At 37.4% G+C, this 17,388-nt stretch overlaps 3 protein-coding genes across 3 annotated transcripts; 2 read left to right on the forward strand and 1 right to left on the reverse strand.

Moving 5' to 3' along the window:
• The first annotated feature begins 1,103 nt into the window (after positions 1 to 1,103).
• On the forward strand, positions 1,104 to 9,589 carry tnfaip8l2b (tumor necrosis factor, alpha-induced protein 8-like 2b). The gene is made up of 3 exons (XM_051866612.1): positions 1,104 to 1,334; positions 6,400 to 6,719; positions 8,071 to 9,589. The coding sequence occupies exons 2-3, from the start codon at positions 6,402 to 6,404 to the stop codon at positions 8,311 to 8,313; spliced, it is 561 nt and encodes a 186-aa protein (XP_051722572.1). The 5' UTR covers positions 1,104 to 1,334; positions 6,400 to 6,401; the 3' UTR covers positions 8,314 to 9,589.
• A 336-nt stretch (positions 9,590 to 9,925) lies between these two features.
• Positions 9,926 to 12,181, reverse strand: lysmd1 (LysM, putative peptidoglycan-binding, domain containing 1). Its single transcript, XM_051866611.1, has 3 exons — positions 11,493 to 12,181; positions 11,073 to 11,380; positions 9,926 to 10,727 (listed from the first exon to the last, which is right to left on the reverse strand). Exons 1-3 carry the CDS (start codon positions 11,670 to 11,672, stop codon positions 10,580 to 10,582), a joined length of 636 nt encoding a protein of 211 aa, XP_051722571.1. The 5' UTR covers positions 11,673 to 12,181; the 3' UTR covers positions 9,926 to 10,579.
• Positions 12,182 to 12,654: 473 nt separating this feature from the next.
• On the forward strand, positions 12,655 to 16,293 carry scnm1 (sodium channel modifier 1). Its single transcript, XM_051866609.1, has 8 exons — positions 12,655 to 12,847; positions 12,951 to 13,021; positions 13,100 to 13,188; positions 13,273 to 13,367; positions 13,718 to 13,818; positions 14,307 to 14,428; positions 14,527 to 14,662; positions 15,845 to 16,293. Exons 1-8 carry the CDS (start codon positions 12,797 to 12,799, stop codon positions 15,954 to 15,956), a joined length of 777 nt encoding a protein of 258 aa, XP_051722569.1. The 5' UTR covers positions 12,655 to 12,796; the 3' UTR covers positions 15,957 to 16,293.
• The last annotated feature ends 1,095 nt before the right edge of the window (positions 16,294 to 17,388 follow it).

A 17,388-nucleotide genomic window follows, 5' to 3' on the forward strand; every position in this document is an offset into this window, starting at 1 on the left:
AGGTCTCTAAAGTGAAATTAAATGTATAACAATCAGCTGCTTAACAACATAACATGTTCAGTTATCAAAGGATGTTTCCTGCATTGTGAGCATTTTTAATCTTGTGGAAGTTTAGAAAATAAACTCCCTTATACATTTTCATTTGTATACTAACAATATGTGCTTATATACATGGCATTCTTTGATTTTTAAGTATACTTTTGAGAGGGAAAATCTATTAGGAGCAAAAAAAAACACATTCCTTAATGTCTCTAGTGAACATGCCAAAAGACAGCATGGGGAATGAAGTATTTCCCTCTTGTTATTATCAAAGTTTTAAAATGCATTTTGAAATAATGAAATAAAGCTGAACCTTGCTGGCACATAAATGTCAGAGAAAAATCTATGAACTGATCCTCAGCCAATTTGCATAAAATCAATGAAATTTCTGTGTTTTTTGATGGATAAACAAATAACTGTCCTGGTCATGCAAAGTGAGAGTGTTATTCGGAGAAAAATAATGTCATGGTTTTATAGGCACAAAAGATCGAGACACTGATCAATAAGCAAACAACACTGTCTGATGGAAAACAGACTATAGTTCTTTTGAAAAATTATATTTATATGTATCGTAATTTATTTATTCATTTAGTGCAGTCCTCAAATCTGATTGGCCGACTGCATTTCCATGAGTGCTGCAATACAGTATACAGTACTGGGACTTTTCCCTGTTTGTATTACTCTGATTGATTGTTTGTTTGCTTGCGACATTCCAGACCTGAAAATATAACTTAATATAGAACGTAATAAATTAAATGTCGCAATTTGAATCCAGTAATGATGTTAATGGACATTTTATTGAGAAACATAGCAGTGTTTGTGATGACTGTGGCTGCATACCAGTTTTACTGATCACAAAGAGACTAAAACCTCCCCTTTCACTGGGCCGCATCCAGGATTACTGCTGAATTCTTTACAAGGGTTGCACTTGTTAGGGCAAGCAGACACACCATGTCAGCAGCTAACACACTGACAGGGTGGAGAGATATGAGAGAGAGAGAGAGAGAGAGAGAGAGAGAGAGAGGGAGAGAGAGAGAGAGAGAGAGAGAGAGAGAGAAGCACACTCAGGGGAGTGTCTTATACATTTAGTTCCTCAAGGAAGTACAAGTCAAATTATCTTGTTACATTGGACTTGTTACAGCACAAGAGAGTTTTTAGAGGAGTTTTCTTTGATTTCACCTGTCTGAGGAGATTATTTCATCACACACGCGCTGGATTTCAACCACCTGATCTGAGCGCAGAGGGAGGACAGAGAGTTTGAACAGAAGAGGGAGAGTGAACGAGAGAAAAGCCAGGTGAGTTTGTCTTAGTCTTGACCTCTGCCCTCTCCTCCATCACATTAGAGAGCTCTGTGATTATGTATACATGAGATGATGTTACTTCAATGGATTAAAAGCATGGCGCACTCTTTCAGAAGTTGTTAAGATAAAAAGATGTCAGCATTCTGTTTAAACAGCAAGAGTGACTAATTTTACAGATTTGCTTTGGTTAAAAGTGTCTGCTTAAAAAATATGGAGGTTTGTAGTCAATAATGTCATGTTGAAACTTGTTCAACCACTCCCATGTTACAACTAAACAACTAAAACACACTGGGATAGTTGATGTTCCGGTAGACCTTTTATAAACAAAACAATGTCCAGTCTTTTTTACAAGCCAGCAATATGAAAAAAAAACAAACCTTCTACTGAAATAAAGAGTGTGATGCCTCATATTCAGGGTCAGCAATGTCCTAACCTTGGTGAACTCATGCTATGGATAGATTGTGAGCTTTTTTTGTAGCAGCATGTTTCAGGAGAAATTAGCTTCTGTGGGTTTAACTGAAAAAAAATATGGGGGGAAAGCTGAGTTTCACTTCCCTTATGATCAGGTTTGTACATTGTTTGGTCATATTAAAAAACAACTTACACAGAGTCTTACACATGCATATGAGTGCTAAAACAACACTGGACTTTTACCACATACATGCCAGTAATTAAACTGTAATAAAATACAGGCAGTATTAGGTAATAAGGAAAGTTTTGCACAATATGTTACATCATCACATACTCAAATCTCAATGTTCAGGTGCTGTGGGGAGATACTGAGGGGGAAACACATGGCACAAGCAGCAAACTCACCATTTATCATTGTATGTCTGTGTAGACAGGCATAGAAATGATTTAAAATATGGATGGACACATTCAGGCGTGATTCTTTAATGATTTCCTCCAAGTAATGAATCTAAAAGCCTGTTATTAGAGAATACCAGGTTGAAAAGACCAGCATATGTTGTGTTTTGGATGCTGGCCCATGTGGTTCTGGTATGCTGACCAGGCATCTTAACTAGCTTAACCAGCTGGTCTACTTCAGTCAACCAGCTTAATCAGAAAGACATTGTAGATTATTTTTTGTTGATCAAGAACGTCATTATAAACCAGCTTAGAAATCCATGCTGGTTTAAGATAGTCTGAGTAGGGTTCTCTCTGCTAAAATAACCATCTTAAACCAGCCTAAGCTTGTTTATAGGTCATATCTGGCCACCCAGGCTGGTCTGTTGGCTAGTTTTAGAGGGAGACCAGCTGAAGACCATCTTAGCCTATCTAAAAAAAAAAAAAAAAAAACCTTAAAGTTTAAGATCAGTAAACCACTAAGCAGGAGTTTTTTCAGCAGAACTGACTTTCTTTAAATCACTTTAAATTAGCCTAAAGCCATTCAGAAACATAGTGCTCCCACTCACACACTTAAAACAGGACTTCCCACACTCTCATTTTTTATATACATTTATTGTAAATGTCACATTTGACCCCTCTGAATAAAACCCCCCAAAAGAGTAGGCTGCCAAGTCCTGTGGATCTCAGATGCAGGTTTTGACTCGTCTCTTCTGTGCTGTCACTAGAGCTTGTGCTGTGACTCGCTGCTTTGTAATGACAGGGTGACTACTGTGGTCTTTAGGATGGAGGAACAACATGATTTCTCACATCCTGTAAATCCCCTGGGCTTTACACACATGTGAACACACACACACACACACACACACATACACAGAGAGAGCCTCAGGCTATGCCCTGAAGTCATCTGAGGAATGCTAAATATTTACCTTGTCTGTGACAAACCTTTAAATCAGGAGAGTGGATACAGACGGCCATTTCACCTGAAGAGGTATAAAATTAATGAATTTGCTTAACCTTAGATTGCCTTAGATGTTTTATAGCTAAGAGTTTTGGACTAAAACTCAATCGTAATCGAATTATGTTTTTATCTCATCTTGTCAGGTAAGAATGAGCTCTGTGTCTGCCTCAAAAAAAAATCCATGAGCACAAGAAGTTAAAATTCTTTTATAAATATACAGTGCTTTTATGTATTAAATAATACTTTTTATCAAATAATATTAAAATTAAAATATTAACAAATTATTATTATTTATGAATAAATTTTATTTTATTAAATAATATCTTTTATCAAATAATAAGATTAAAAATATTTTTTAAAATATGAAGAACTGTTACAAATATAACATTTTTAAAAATATTTTATTTTATTATATTAACACTTGCCTGATGCACATGATTGACTATTTGCACACAAACTGTGGTTTCTTATTTAAAATCATATATTAAAATATATTTCATACTATATTTTAGTGTGTAGTGAGGTAATGTAGAGTAAAAATTGCAAAGAAAACCTTCAAAAAAGGAAATATAAGCCTGATCTGATTAGATGTTTAAGAACAGATTTTTAAGTCCAGAGGAGAACCAATAATATATTTTTTTTATATTTATTTTCTTTTTTTAAATGCAGCCACGTAGTCAAACACTAAACATCAGATCAGTTTTGCTCTAATTAGAGTAAATGAGAAGTAGTGAGTGTTAAACCCTAGGATTATGCTGCTTTCACAGTTCAACTGAAGTGTACAGCATGTTGATTTGTTTAAATCGGTATTTATGTAGTTGTTTTGATGTTCCATGTCGCAGAACGTAATGGCTGTTCTAATGCACTCAGTGCTTCTAATTGAATAGAGTTCATTAGGAAATGAAACTCTAACTGCATTAAAATTTAATCAGGTTGGTTCGCCATAAACAGAATTGGATTTAAAAAGCAAAACAGAGCTAATGCGGTTTTGAAATATTACATCACTTTTGGCATGTCTTGATTCATTAAAAAACCACAGTGCATGTCATTTGCATGTTAATATACTTTGCAGTTATTGCATTTGTTACAGAATCGCTGCGCAAATTATGAGTACATATGCAATTTAGTTAATAAATACTGCACAAAAAGATAATCAACAATGACAAGAACACTAGTAGCCTAAATATCTAAACCTCAAAGTTGCATTAATACACTGAAGAATGTTTCTAAGCAAATAGATGCCTGTATCATGATACAATCTGAAGATTCATGTAGGAACTTGTGAGTACTATGCAATGAGTATTTTTTTCATACATGCCTTTGCACGTTCTCCTGACTTTACAATCTGTGAAGCAATCCTAAACTATGCTGTGTTCTACATCAGCTAAAATGCTTAAAGGGGACCTATTACAAGATATAAAATAAGTCTCTGATGTCCCCAGAGTGTTTATGTGAAGTTTTAGCTCAAAATACCCCACAGATAATTTTTTACAGCATGTTAAAATTGCCACTTTTTGGGGGTGAGCAAAAACGCATCTTTTCAGTGTGTGCCCTTTAAATGCAAATGAGCTGCTGCGCTGGCCTAAGAGGGCGGAGCTTCAAGAGCTCATTCTCCGGTGTCAGGAGTCAGTCAGGACGCACTGTAATGTCAGAAACTGTGAATATATGCTGCATGGAGATAGAACAGGTATGGTATAGTTTAGTTTAATTATGGTTATAACTTATATTGTCTTCTTGTTTTTGTCCACTATATTAGTACAAGCCTGTTTACCAATGAGTTTTATAACGTTTATTGTACTTCACACAAAATATGAAGTGTCTGTTTTCACTCTAGAAAATCACTGTAAGAGCTTAAAACACAGTGCAAGTGTGCATTAAAATATTATCCATAAACTCTCTCTCCCTTGCAACATACATAGCGAAGTACACAGAAACACTCATTACAACTAACAGTAAACAAATATATAAAGACCTTATGCCTTTTCAGGTGGTGCTTAATAAACTGGTAAACTTTATATCCGTAAATCTCCGATGAACTGTAATAAAGTGCTCTCACCTTCATTACTGCCGTATCCAGTATCACTCTGGAGGCTGTAAACTGGATCACGAACAGTTTGCACTGATCTATCCTTGAGTAGCACATTTTTAGTACAACCTCTGTTTTGTATTGTCCCTTTGTATTGACATTCGTTCACAAAGCAGTCCGGTGTGAAATGATTCGCGCAGACATAAACGAATTTTGGTAGAGTTGAGGGAGCATTTTCTTCGAAAAACAAAATTAATCCACCTCGTCCTCAGCAGCTCAGATTTAGGGAGTAAATTGAGAGAGCTATGTGGATTAATCCATTCAGCTACAGAACACCTAAAACGCTTAGGAGACATTCTCGTCAGTGCAGCAATGGTGGACTGTGTACAACTCGCTGTGAACTCTCTCAGTCTATGTTAAAACGGCAGTGTCTGTCAACATTCGTGGGCAGGGCCTGTCGCTAATGTGACGTCACATTGCCAGGAACCTGCAAACGGCTTGTTCTGAGACACTGTTTATAGTTTATGGGGATTAAAAAAAAGGAATGGTTGGATTTTTATCATTATAGGTTGGTTGTGTACAAACAATGCAAAAGTGAATTTTAAATAATAGGTCCCCTTTAAAGTAAGTGCATGTTAATGATAGTTCAGTTAATATTATTGCATTTAATTATATTGCACAACATTGTCATCTACATTTAAACATGATGAAATACTGAATGTTATATCAGACACACTGATCACAGATGTTTGGATGTCATTGAGCAGCATTGAGAGTCTAGTGCTGGATATGATGACACGTCATGAGAGTCTTGAGAACAATTAGTGTTGTTTATGAGATGTGTGGGCAATGATGAGGTCCTATATGGCATGAGCTTTCCCCTGAAGAACAAAGAGTAAAAGTAAGACTGTAGGGGACTTCCCCATGGTGGGAGTTCTCCCAGGGCTGACACTCTTACCAATACACAAACAGAAATAAAACTCAAGGGAAAATTCACAATCATAAGAATATTTCATAAATATCACCATGTGATAAGGGCCATTTTACATGGCATATAATTTTTAGACTAAGATTAAATCTGTTATTATGCTAGTCTCTTAAATAAAAATAAAAATCATACAGAAAGTGATGCGGTACACTAAGATAAAACACAGTGTATTAGGAAGTAACAAACCAGAAATATTAGCATTTTCAATTATTATTAATCTCTTCTTTTTCTTTTTAAGATATGGAGACGTTTAACTCCAAGGACATGGCTCTCAAGGCCCAGAAAAAGATCCTGAGCCAAATGGCCAACAAGTCTGTGGTGCAGATGTTTATCGACGACACCAGCAGTGAGATTCTAGATGAGCTTTACCGTGTGTCAAAAGAGTACACTGGAAACCGCTCAGAGGCCCAGAAAGTGGTGAAAGACCTCATTAAGGTGGTGGTGAAGATAGCGGTCCTTTTCAGGCACAATCGATTCAATGATGAAGAGCTAAAGCTGGCCCAGAATTTCCAAAAGAAATTACGACAAGGAGCCATGACAGCCATCAGTTTCCACGAGGTACACAACATCTAACATATTTGACTAGTATTTTCTGAATTAATGTTCCATGAAATTAATTCTAAGGTTTATTATATACACACTGATTAGGCATAACATTATGACCACTGACAGGTGAAGTAAATAACACTGATTATCTCTTCATCCCGGCACCTGTTAGTGGATGGGATATATTAGGCAACAAGTGAACATTTTGTCCTCAAAGTTGATGTTAGAAGAAGGAAAAATGGGCAAGCAAAGGATTTGTGCGAGTTCGACAAGGGCCAAATTGTGATGGCTAGATGACTAGGTCAGAGCATCTCCAAAACTGCAGCTCTTGTGGGGTGTTCCCGGTCTTCACTGGTCAGTATCTATCAAAAGTGGTCCAAGGAAGGAACAGTGGTGAACTGGTGGCAGGGTCATGGGTGGCCAAGGCTCATTGATGCACGTGGGGAGCGAAGGCTGGCCTGTGTGGTCCGATCCAACAGATGAGCTACTGTAGCTCAAATTGTTCAAGAAGTTAATGCTGGTTCTCATAGAAAGGTGTCAGAATACACAGTGCATCGCAGTTTGTTGCGTATGGGACTGCATAGACACAGACCAGTCAAGGTGCCCAAGCTGACCCCTGTCCACTGCTGAAAGCACCAACAGTGGGCATGTGAGCATCAGAACTTGACCACAGAGCAATGGAAGAAGGTGGCCTGGTCTGATGAATCACGTTCTTTTACATCACATGGATGGCGGGGTTTGTGTGTGTCGCTTACCTGGGGAATGCATGGCACCAGGATGCACTATGGGAAGAAGGCAAGCTGGCGAAGGCAGTGTGATGCTTTGGGCATTGTTCTGCTGGGACACCTTGGGTCCTGCCATCCATGTGGATGTTACTATGACACGTACCACCTACCTAAGCATTGTGGCAGACCATGTACACCCTTTTATGGAAACGGCATTCCCTGGTGGCTGTGGCCTCTTTCAGCAGGATAATGCACCCTGCCACAAAGCGAAAATGGTTCAGGAATGGTTTGAGGAGCACAACAATGAGTTTGAGGTATTGACTTGGTCTCCAAATTCCCCAGATCTCAATCCAATCGAGCATCTGTAGGATGTGCTGAACAAACAAGTCCAATCCATGGAGGCCCCACTTCGCAACTTACAGGACTTAAAGGATCTGCTGCTAACATTTTGGTGCCAGATACTGTACCACAGCACACCTTCAGGTGTCTAGTGGAGTCCATGCCTCGATGGGTCAGGGCTGTTTTGGCAGCGAAAGTGGGACCAACACAATATTAGGTCATAATGTTATGCCTGATATGTGTATTTGTAACCAGATTTGTACTTTATGTTGACTAAAGTATCTTCTCTCCCTTTTTAGGTAGAATTCACATTTGACAAGGGGGTTATGTCAGGGATCCTGAAAGAAAGTAGGGACATGCTTCTGAAACTTGTAAATACTCACCTCACAGCAAAATCCCACGGACGCATCAATCACGTCTTCAACCATTACGCTGACCCTGAGCTCCTCACCCAGCTTTACAACCCAGCTGGTCCCCTCAAACCCCACCTCACCAAAATCTGCAACGGGCTTAACAAACTGCTGGAGGACGGGACGTTATGAGGACAGCGAAGCACTGACAGACTTTTACAGGATTGGCATTGAGGGCCACCCGTGATCTCAAACTGCATACAATGCAACCAAAAAGGCAGAAAGTGACTGACTGAAGGCATTGGACTTCAGTTCAACCTTTGAAATAGTGTTACTGTGCTGTTAATGAATATTCATTCAGTGGTCTGATAGTGTTAACACAGCCACAACCACTGCCTGGGCGAGCTCAGATCAAATGTAAAAATATCGTCTGAACAATTTTTTAAAGCTCTGACACTCCAGCTGCATTGAATGGAGGTTTTCTAGACTACTTATTTTGTAATAATGATGTTTAAACCACAGGGATTCTGCCCACTCTGCTGTAAATTAGAGTACAATGTATTGTTCAATACTGTTAACATTTTTGAGCTGAATATTTACCTCCCAGGACAACAAAATAACAAGAACCAGAACACACAAACATGTTTTAGTGAGGCACTCTCTTCACACTGCCATCTAGTGTTACCCTGTGGTTATGGCTATGATATACAAATCTAAGCTTGGCACTACACATTCAGGAACTATATTTTGACATGAACATCTCTGAGGGGGATCTGCTGTGTTCTGAAAGGGAACAACCACTAAATAAATAAATAAATAAATATCTACAGCCCTCACTCACTGCTTATGTAATTTGCATACAGTGTTGCAATATACTACGATACAAAAGTTTGTGGTAAGATTTTTTATGAAAATACTTTCATCAAGGACGCATCAAATTGATCAAAAGTGACAGTAAAGACATATATAATGTTACAAAAGATTTCTATTTGAATAAATGCTGTTCTTTTGAACTTTCTGTTCATCAAAGAATTCTGGAAAAATGTATCACGGTTTCCTTGAGCACCAAGTCAGCATAATCGAATGATTCCTGAAGGATCATGTGACACTGAAGTCTGATCACTGGCTGCTGAAAATTCAGCTTTGCCATCACAGGAATAAATTACATATTAAAATATATTAAAAATAGAAAGGTTATTTTAAATTGTAATAATTTACACAGTTTTTACTGTAAGCTATACTGTAATTGTAAATGTATTTGTAAATGTATGACTACATTTTGTTGTTTAGAAAACATTCATATTCATAATTATTGTCTAAAAGTGTTCCAGGTTAGAAATGCATATGATTGATGGAATGCTGCAATTCAGTTGTGACATTAACTGAATAACACAATGTATGCTTTAGTTACATGTTACAAAGTGGCCGTTTTCATGACACCGTTTTCAACTAAAACTGGAAAACTTTTTGTGTTTTGGCCATTCATTTACATGACATTTCAATGTTTTGAAAAAGATACTTCTTTCATCTCTATACTTTTCTTTACAAAATGGCATCGCCAACTACTGGCCTAGCATACATAATACAGCATTTTTAGTCATTTTCATGGATCTGTGTGAACTGGAATCATTTTTACAACGTTGTCATCTGTATGCGAAAAAAGCAAAAGGAAAAACTTTTCCATTTTTAGAACATTGTTGTCGTGTAAGCGTACCCTTAGATCATCTTTACATAGCCTTGAGATACTCTTTGACACTGATTATCACTCAAGATTTCAAAGACCAAGTTAAAAGACCAACATCAGTTTGTGTTTATGGCATTTAATCTGTTTCATATTACATTATTTTGCTGTGGGGTGTTACGTTCACAAATCACTGATGCAAATCACAAACCCGTCCAGGAAAAGAACAAAGGTTCTTTATCATGTTAGGAAAACATTATAAAGCAATCAGGAAAAAAAAACACACACAAAACCAAGCACGAGACTGCAGTGCAAAACTATGCATTGAAAGATGCAGATGTCCAATGGCACATTCCCAAATACTTTTTCAATTTCCTAAAACTAAAGTACTTCTATCCATTATTTGTGAGGTAGTGTTAAATATTAATTAGCAAGTGCACTATTTTTACAAGCTACATTCCTGATTTCTTTTGCTCAAATGCAGTTGTCCACATCAAACCTAAAACTGTCTCCCATTACTTTGGTTACAGCAGAATTATAATTCACATTATATTATTACTTTTAGGCATCAGGCTAATGTTTTTACAGTGCTAATATGTGTGCATGTCTAAAGCTGGTAACACCTTTATAAAAACAGGACTATTGCAAATCTCTCCAACACTCCCCATCACAATTTAAAGGCATGAAACCAGAAGAGGGAGCCCTCTAAATCATTCCACTTGTACAAATAAAACAGAAAACAGTCAGAAGAATCCTACACCAGAATAAACACCTACATCAGAGCTGGAAGATTTCGTCCTCCCTATCCCTCAAATTCTTGGTCCGTCTGGTGATGGTAATGGGAACACCTCCCAATACGGCCTGCTGGGAGGATACTGTGTCAGACTTCAGATTGCTGTGATGGAGTAGATCCATAGAAGAGAACCTTTAAAATGCAAAAGTTAAAATTTTATGTGATTTCATTACTGGAAAAGTTGTGCTATATGTCTCACTACTGGAATATGTGCTAATATATATATATATATATATATAAACTTTTGAAAGTGATTCCTTAAAAGTGGATAATGGCTTTCTATATAGGTGTAACCTGTTTAATGAATCAGCTGATGTTCATTGTAACCCCTCCTGAATCATATGACTCATAGTTCTTCCACTGAATTGAAACCCGCTGAATGACTTGCTTGACAGCAAACAAAACGATTTCAATATGTGAACTCTGTAACACCCTAACAATAATGACAGCACTCATAATTTCATTTCGACAACTTACTGTTTCTCTCCCTCCTGGCAGGTTTTCACAGCTGCTTGTTTTGACTTACTGATCAAGCTGTCTATTTTTTTCAGGTACTCCACCGGTGACAGATCAGCATTCGCTTCACATCTACTAGAGTCTGTTTGGCTTTTGGGAGTCTCATTAGAAATCTCTGTGTGTGTTTGTGCTGGACTTGACTCCTCCTCTGTCAATTCCACTCCATTTGTGAAAGACACAGACTCTGTCAGCACAGGGATGAAAAGGGACTCCTTCAGGAATATTGAATCATTTGTGTACAGTCTGTTTGCCCTTTTGATTTGCTCCATCTGTAAAGAAATAAAAATAATGTTGATAATTATGTCATTACCTCATACTAAACGTTTAAAAACCCAGAATGACCTTATTCTTCAAATACCTGCTTCTGATTAGCCTACTTACAGACACGCCGTACTTCAGTGATAGTCCTTGCAAAGTTTCACCGGGCTGAACTTTGTGTTGAATTCGTCTTTCTCTCACGGGTGATAATGAAGAGGACACCAGGCTGCCGTAGGACCGGGTGCGCTGGCCGCGGAGGAGGCCGTGAGTCCCGGTCTGCGTCGCTGAGTGATCCGCGGACATGACCCGACCTCCAGGGGGATCAAGCGTTTATCTACTAATGACTTAAGATGAACTTCAGTTGACCATCTGCGGCTGCTGAACGCATGACGGCAGGACTCATAACAGCTTCTGTTATTATGAGTCAAATTAACGGGGAAAAATAGTCAGCAATAAACATAAACAATCCCTTACTTAATTGTCACGCACTTGGAATAAACTGTTCAGCGATGGACATTACGAACCGATATAACGCTTTTAACGCCACTTAACCAGTGGATAAATCACACGGTGAGAAATAATAATTAAATCTTGCGTACGTTAGTCCCAGTGAAGTTTTAACAGATAAAACGTGCTTCGCTTGAATAAGTGGCGCCCCTAAAATTATCAATTCAAACATTAAGAAATACATAAACTATACAAACTAAAGAAACATATACCGGTAGCCGTTACATTCTCATTTCTAAGTTCAGACACTGTTGAAACTTATTTGTTACAAGCCCTTAGCAAATTAGCTTAGCTTCTGTTGCCATGGCGTCGGCTAAATGTAAGATCCGCCCATGTCGCACTCATTTCGGCGAATCGGTTCTTTCGGACAATAAGTAGGTTACAATGATTCATGAGTTCTTTTCCTTGGCGTATAAAGCTTAGTTCACCCAAAAATGAAAATTCTGTCATCATTTACTCACCCTCAAGTTGTTCCATCCAAACTTGTATGAATTTCTTTCTTCTGCTGAACACAAAGGAAGATATTTTTGAAGAATGTCGGTAACCAAACTGTTGTGGGGCACCATTGATTTCCATGGTAGTCAATGGTGCGGATTTTTCAGTGTTCAGCAGATGAAATAAATTCATACATGTCTGGAACAACTTAAGGGTGAGTAAATGATGTCAGCATTTTTATTTTTGAGTGAACTATCCAATCCCTTTATTTCGGACATGACAAAAACCGATTCAGATTTGCGAACCGGTCTACTAAGAACCGACTCGAAAGAACGATTCGTTCATGCATCGGACATCACTACCCACAATCCCACAGACAAAAACAGGAAGGAATGGATGTTTTAGTAAGCCTGCTTATCTGTTGTAGAGAAGTAAGAAAAAACTACTTATAATACCTAGGAGTATAAAACTGCAGGTCACCAAACATGTCTTTCAAACGGGAGGGTGATGATCAAAGTCAGCTAAATGTACTGAAGGTATAACAAAAACAGCAAACAGTCAAATATGTGATATTTGTAGTACACATGCACCAGCCACTTTTCTTTTTCTCACTGTCTTTCTCTATCTTTCTCTTACAAGAAACGACGCGTAGCAGATCTTCTGTCAAACTTTATCCCAGACGATGAAGCTGTTCTGATGAAAAACGGAAGGTGATTATTGTATTGTTGGTTGTTTGAATTGCTGCCAGAAGTCTGTGACTGAATTTATCCCATTATTCCTCACTGCAGATACAGCTGCCTTGTGTGTTCTCACCGACCTGTATTTGACACTGTTGATATGCTCGTGGTGCACAGGAAGGGAAAGAGACATCTTGAAGGTGAAATTCTACCTATGCATTTACTCAGCCTCTGTATAAAGTGGCATTCAGGATTTAAGTCCTCTTTGGTCTATTCATTTATAGGAATGAAATGGTTCTACGGCAAAAAGAATCAACTGCAACGTGAAATTGATAAAAGAAGGCATCAAGACTATGTCAAAGCAGAGGATGATCGACAGGTGTCTGAATGCATTTTCTTGTCAGTTTATACTAAAGTCCATTCTACTATCTTGTATTTTGCTGATTTAATAAACTTTTTTCAATCATTACTTTTTATCATCAGATAATAATTTATATAACAATTTGAAAAATTTAACACAAATTTTCAACTGTCTTAGTATTTGATATGTCTTCAATCAACACAAATTTGCTTGTGATTAGCGACCTAAAAATAGTGCGGAGAATGTTTTAATTTAGTTCTAATTTTTATTGAATTTTTGAATTATTTTTGAAGGTTTTATTTCGACCCCACAGTACATACACATATACAACAAGGTTATGTACTTAGTACATTATTGCTTGTTCTCAGGAACCCTCCAGTTCAGCTCCTCTACTGAGCCAAACACGCAAAATTACCCATCATGCCTTACTCAGAACTGCTCCGTACAGTAGCTGCCACAGAAAGGCCAGGTAATATCTTTATGAACCTTCTGCTGTCATGTCAGAATTATAGTCCTCTCTAGGCTATTTGTGTTTTTCTAGTGTCTTTGACCTCTGTTTTCTGCAAAACTGCTTTATAGCTGATTCAACCTTGTTTCAGAACTGATGAATTTTGCAGCATCAACAATGAACTGAACTGAAACAACATTAAACTGACTCGAGCTTAATAACGATACTATTTTATTCCATAGCATTTCTTATAGCTGAATTGAACTAATTTCTTAATTGATAAACTTTACAAAGTTATTGAACTGAACTGAATCAACATTGAACTGACTTGAATAATGAATAATGAATTAAATGATACTATTGTCTGCTGTAGAGCTGCTTTACAGCAAAATTTGTCTCAAATTTTGATGAAATCCATATTGTATAAAGTTCTATATAAATAAGGTGACTTGAATTTATTAATTTATCTTCATTTTGCACTTATTTTATCATTTTCTACATTCATGAAGTGAACGAATAGAATCGTCAGGATGTGGCCAAGAGGATAGAAATGATCAAGTCAACAATATCAACCCTCACACATCCATGAGGACAGGAAGTATCGACTCTATATCAACAACTAGCACAACAGGTACAGCAAAAGTGTGTTTATTTTTAAGGAAAGATACATTTTGTGCTTATAATTCCTTTTCATTTTCCACATGTATGTGTGCCAATTGTCATCTGTAGTGCATGAGGGCCAGACTGAAGGGAAAGTAGAGACAAAGAAGAGAAAGAAAGGGTCCAGCATTGTGACATCCACTGATTGTGAGCCTCTAACAGAGCAGAGACGCAGAGAACTGGACCACTACCTCAAATTAAAGAGGTATGACAACACTCCACACAATGACTCACATTTACCTCACATTACTGATTATAGAACTGGGGCCAGCATACATAAGAACTAGGGCAAACATATACAAAATGTTAAAACTGTAGATGTGTCCCAATTCACTTACTTTTGCACTATTCTAAGCTATTTTGTAGTATAAATATTAGTGTGTTCACACTGAAAATTCCAATAAGTGCTCTTTAAATACCCAGATGATGCACTTGACCCAGAAATGAAAATTCTTTCATTAATTACTCCCCCTCATGCTGTTCCAAACCCATAAGACTTTTGTACATCTTCATAACACAAATGAAGATGTTTTTAATGAAATCTGAGAGCTTTCTCCTCCTCCATTGACAGCCTACCTAGGCAACTACCACTTTCAAGCTCCAGAAAGGTAGTAAAGACATCATACAAATGTCTTACGGGTTTGAAACGTCATGAGGGTGAGTAATTAATGACAGAATTTTCATTTTTGGGTAAACTAACCCTTCAACCAAAAAAAATGAAGTGTGGAATGTTGGACACTTCATGCACTCAATTGTCACAGCTTTCAACTGTCGCAGTTTTTAACTAGTCTGACCAACTAAGGATAGCCAATGGGTCTTACTTTTTGGATGCTAATTAGAACAAGCTACCTTTTTATTTAACTGACTTAAAGGGTTAGTTCACCCAAAAATGAAATTTCTGTCATCAAGTACTCAACCTCATGTGGCGGCTCAGTATTGGCCGGCTCTGGTCACGTGAGCAGCACAACGCATGCATGTGATGCTGACGCAGGAGCCGGCCAATAATGAGCCCACGTTCAGACATAAACACGCCGGTTTTAATGATGTCTTTAGTACTTTTCTGGACCTCAAAAGGTGCAATGTCGTTGCTGCCTATGTGTGGATCAGAAACCCTCGGATTTCATCAAAAATATCTTAATTTGTGCTCCGAAGAAAAACGAAGGTCTTACGGGTTTGGTACGACATGAGGGTGAGTACTTAAAGACTTAGTCCAAGCAGTTTATGCAAACGGCCACTGATGTTAGTATACAAATAAGTATTAAAAAATAATGTTTAGGTCACAGTGAGATTATTAAATAACTGTATGCTTCTCATTTATTAATATTTAGGTGACCGCACTCTTTTTCTCCTTTTTTTTTTTTTTTTTAACCTCTCTCCACTATTCCAGTTCAGGGTGGCTGCAGGACCGAAGTGGTAATTGGGTAAAAGATGAGAATGTCGAGTTTGACTCGGATGAAGAAGAACCAGCTCTGTTGCCTCCTTGCAGTGAATCTTCATAGCAGACTCTGTTAAACAGCTCCATACTGTTCAGCAACTGCAAAAAAGGCTTCAGGCTACATTTAAACTGAACTGTGTGCAAGATGACGACAGTGTTCCCTACAGTCACAGATCTCATGTGACATCTTTTACGTGTGACCCACTTTATATACAATAAGGTTGAAACTTTAAGACATTCTTTCTGGAAAAGAATTTGAGCTGTTGCATTTTGCAAATTGTATTAGTACTGTGTACTTGCCATCTTCTTCAAACAATTTCTGTTTCTGACCCAATAGAGGATGTTTTAGAAAATGCAAAAAGGATTGTCATGCATAAATAAAGTTATGACCTCTCAGTCTGTTCAATCTCATGTGGTGTATTTTTACAAATATCATTATCATTTTACTTTCCATGTGTGAATGTTGGTTGCATGATTGAATAGGTCCAAATCTGTTCCAAATCGAGAACAGAATGTGGAACGGCTGCTTCGTACTGTGGTTCCTTTGCCAAATGCCATCAGAGTGATCTTGGCACAGTGGGACCACATTCTGCAGTAGACTTAAGTTTAGTCACCCACAGAAATCAAAAATTCACTTTTGTGACTGCTGTCGCTTTTTACAAATTCTTTAAAAAACTGTACTTGTGTACTTGTTAATTGGTGGCGCTTGAGAATCTTCATAAGATGGCAGCTGTTCCAAAGGGGAGCATAAATCTCCTCGAGGAAGGCGGTATATTTGGAGCTTTGTAACTCAAAGCCATCAGCCTGGGTTTCATGACTGGGTGGTTTGCGTGTATAAATAGGTTAGATGAGGGGGAGCAGGAAGCACGGCTGTGGGATATTGAATAGTTCCATTTGTTTTGTGCCTCTGGGTTTGGGTCATCATTTGAACAGGTTAATCATATAATCAATGTTATGAAATGACTCATGCATCATTTTATCTCAATCCTCTTTTAATTTAATAATGCATAATCTAAATCTAATCTAAATCGTAACAGAGTCCAGATCTTCAAATGATAATGAAGCTGTTTTTTGTTTTTTTTACAGTGAGTCCGTTGAGAGCATCTGCTTTGAAAATGCATTACAGTGTTTACACTACCCAAAAGTTTGGTTTTTGACAGAAATCTCACCAAGGCAGCCATTATTTGATCAAAAATACAGTAAAAACAGTAATGTGAAATATTATTACAATATTTTTTTTCCTACCTTAATGTATTTTAAAATGACTTTTAAAGAGTCTTCAGTGTCACATGTTTCTTTTAGAAATCATTCTAATATGATGATTTGGTGCTCAAGAAACCTCTCATCAATGCTGAAAATAGTTGTGCTCCGTAATATTTTTTGTGGAAGCTGATTTTTTTTTTCAGAATTCTTTGATGATTAGAAAGTTAAAAAAAGAACAGCATTTATTTGCACTTAAAATTTTTTGTAAAATGTAAAAATATCTTTACTGTCAC

Source organism: Ctenopharyngodon idella, chromosome 16 (genome assembly GCF_019924925.1).
Source record: "Ctenopharyngodon idella isolate HZGC_01 chromosome 16, HZGC01, whole genome shotgun sequence".
In the NCBI taxonomy this organism is placed as follows: Eukaryota; Metazoa; Chordata; class Actinopteri; order Cypriniformes; family Xenocyprididae; genus Ctenopharyngodon; species Ctenopharyngodon idella.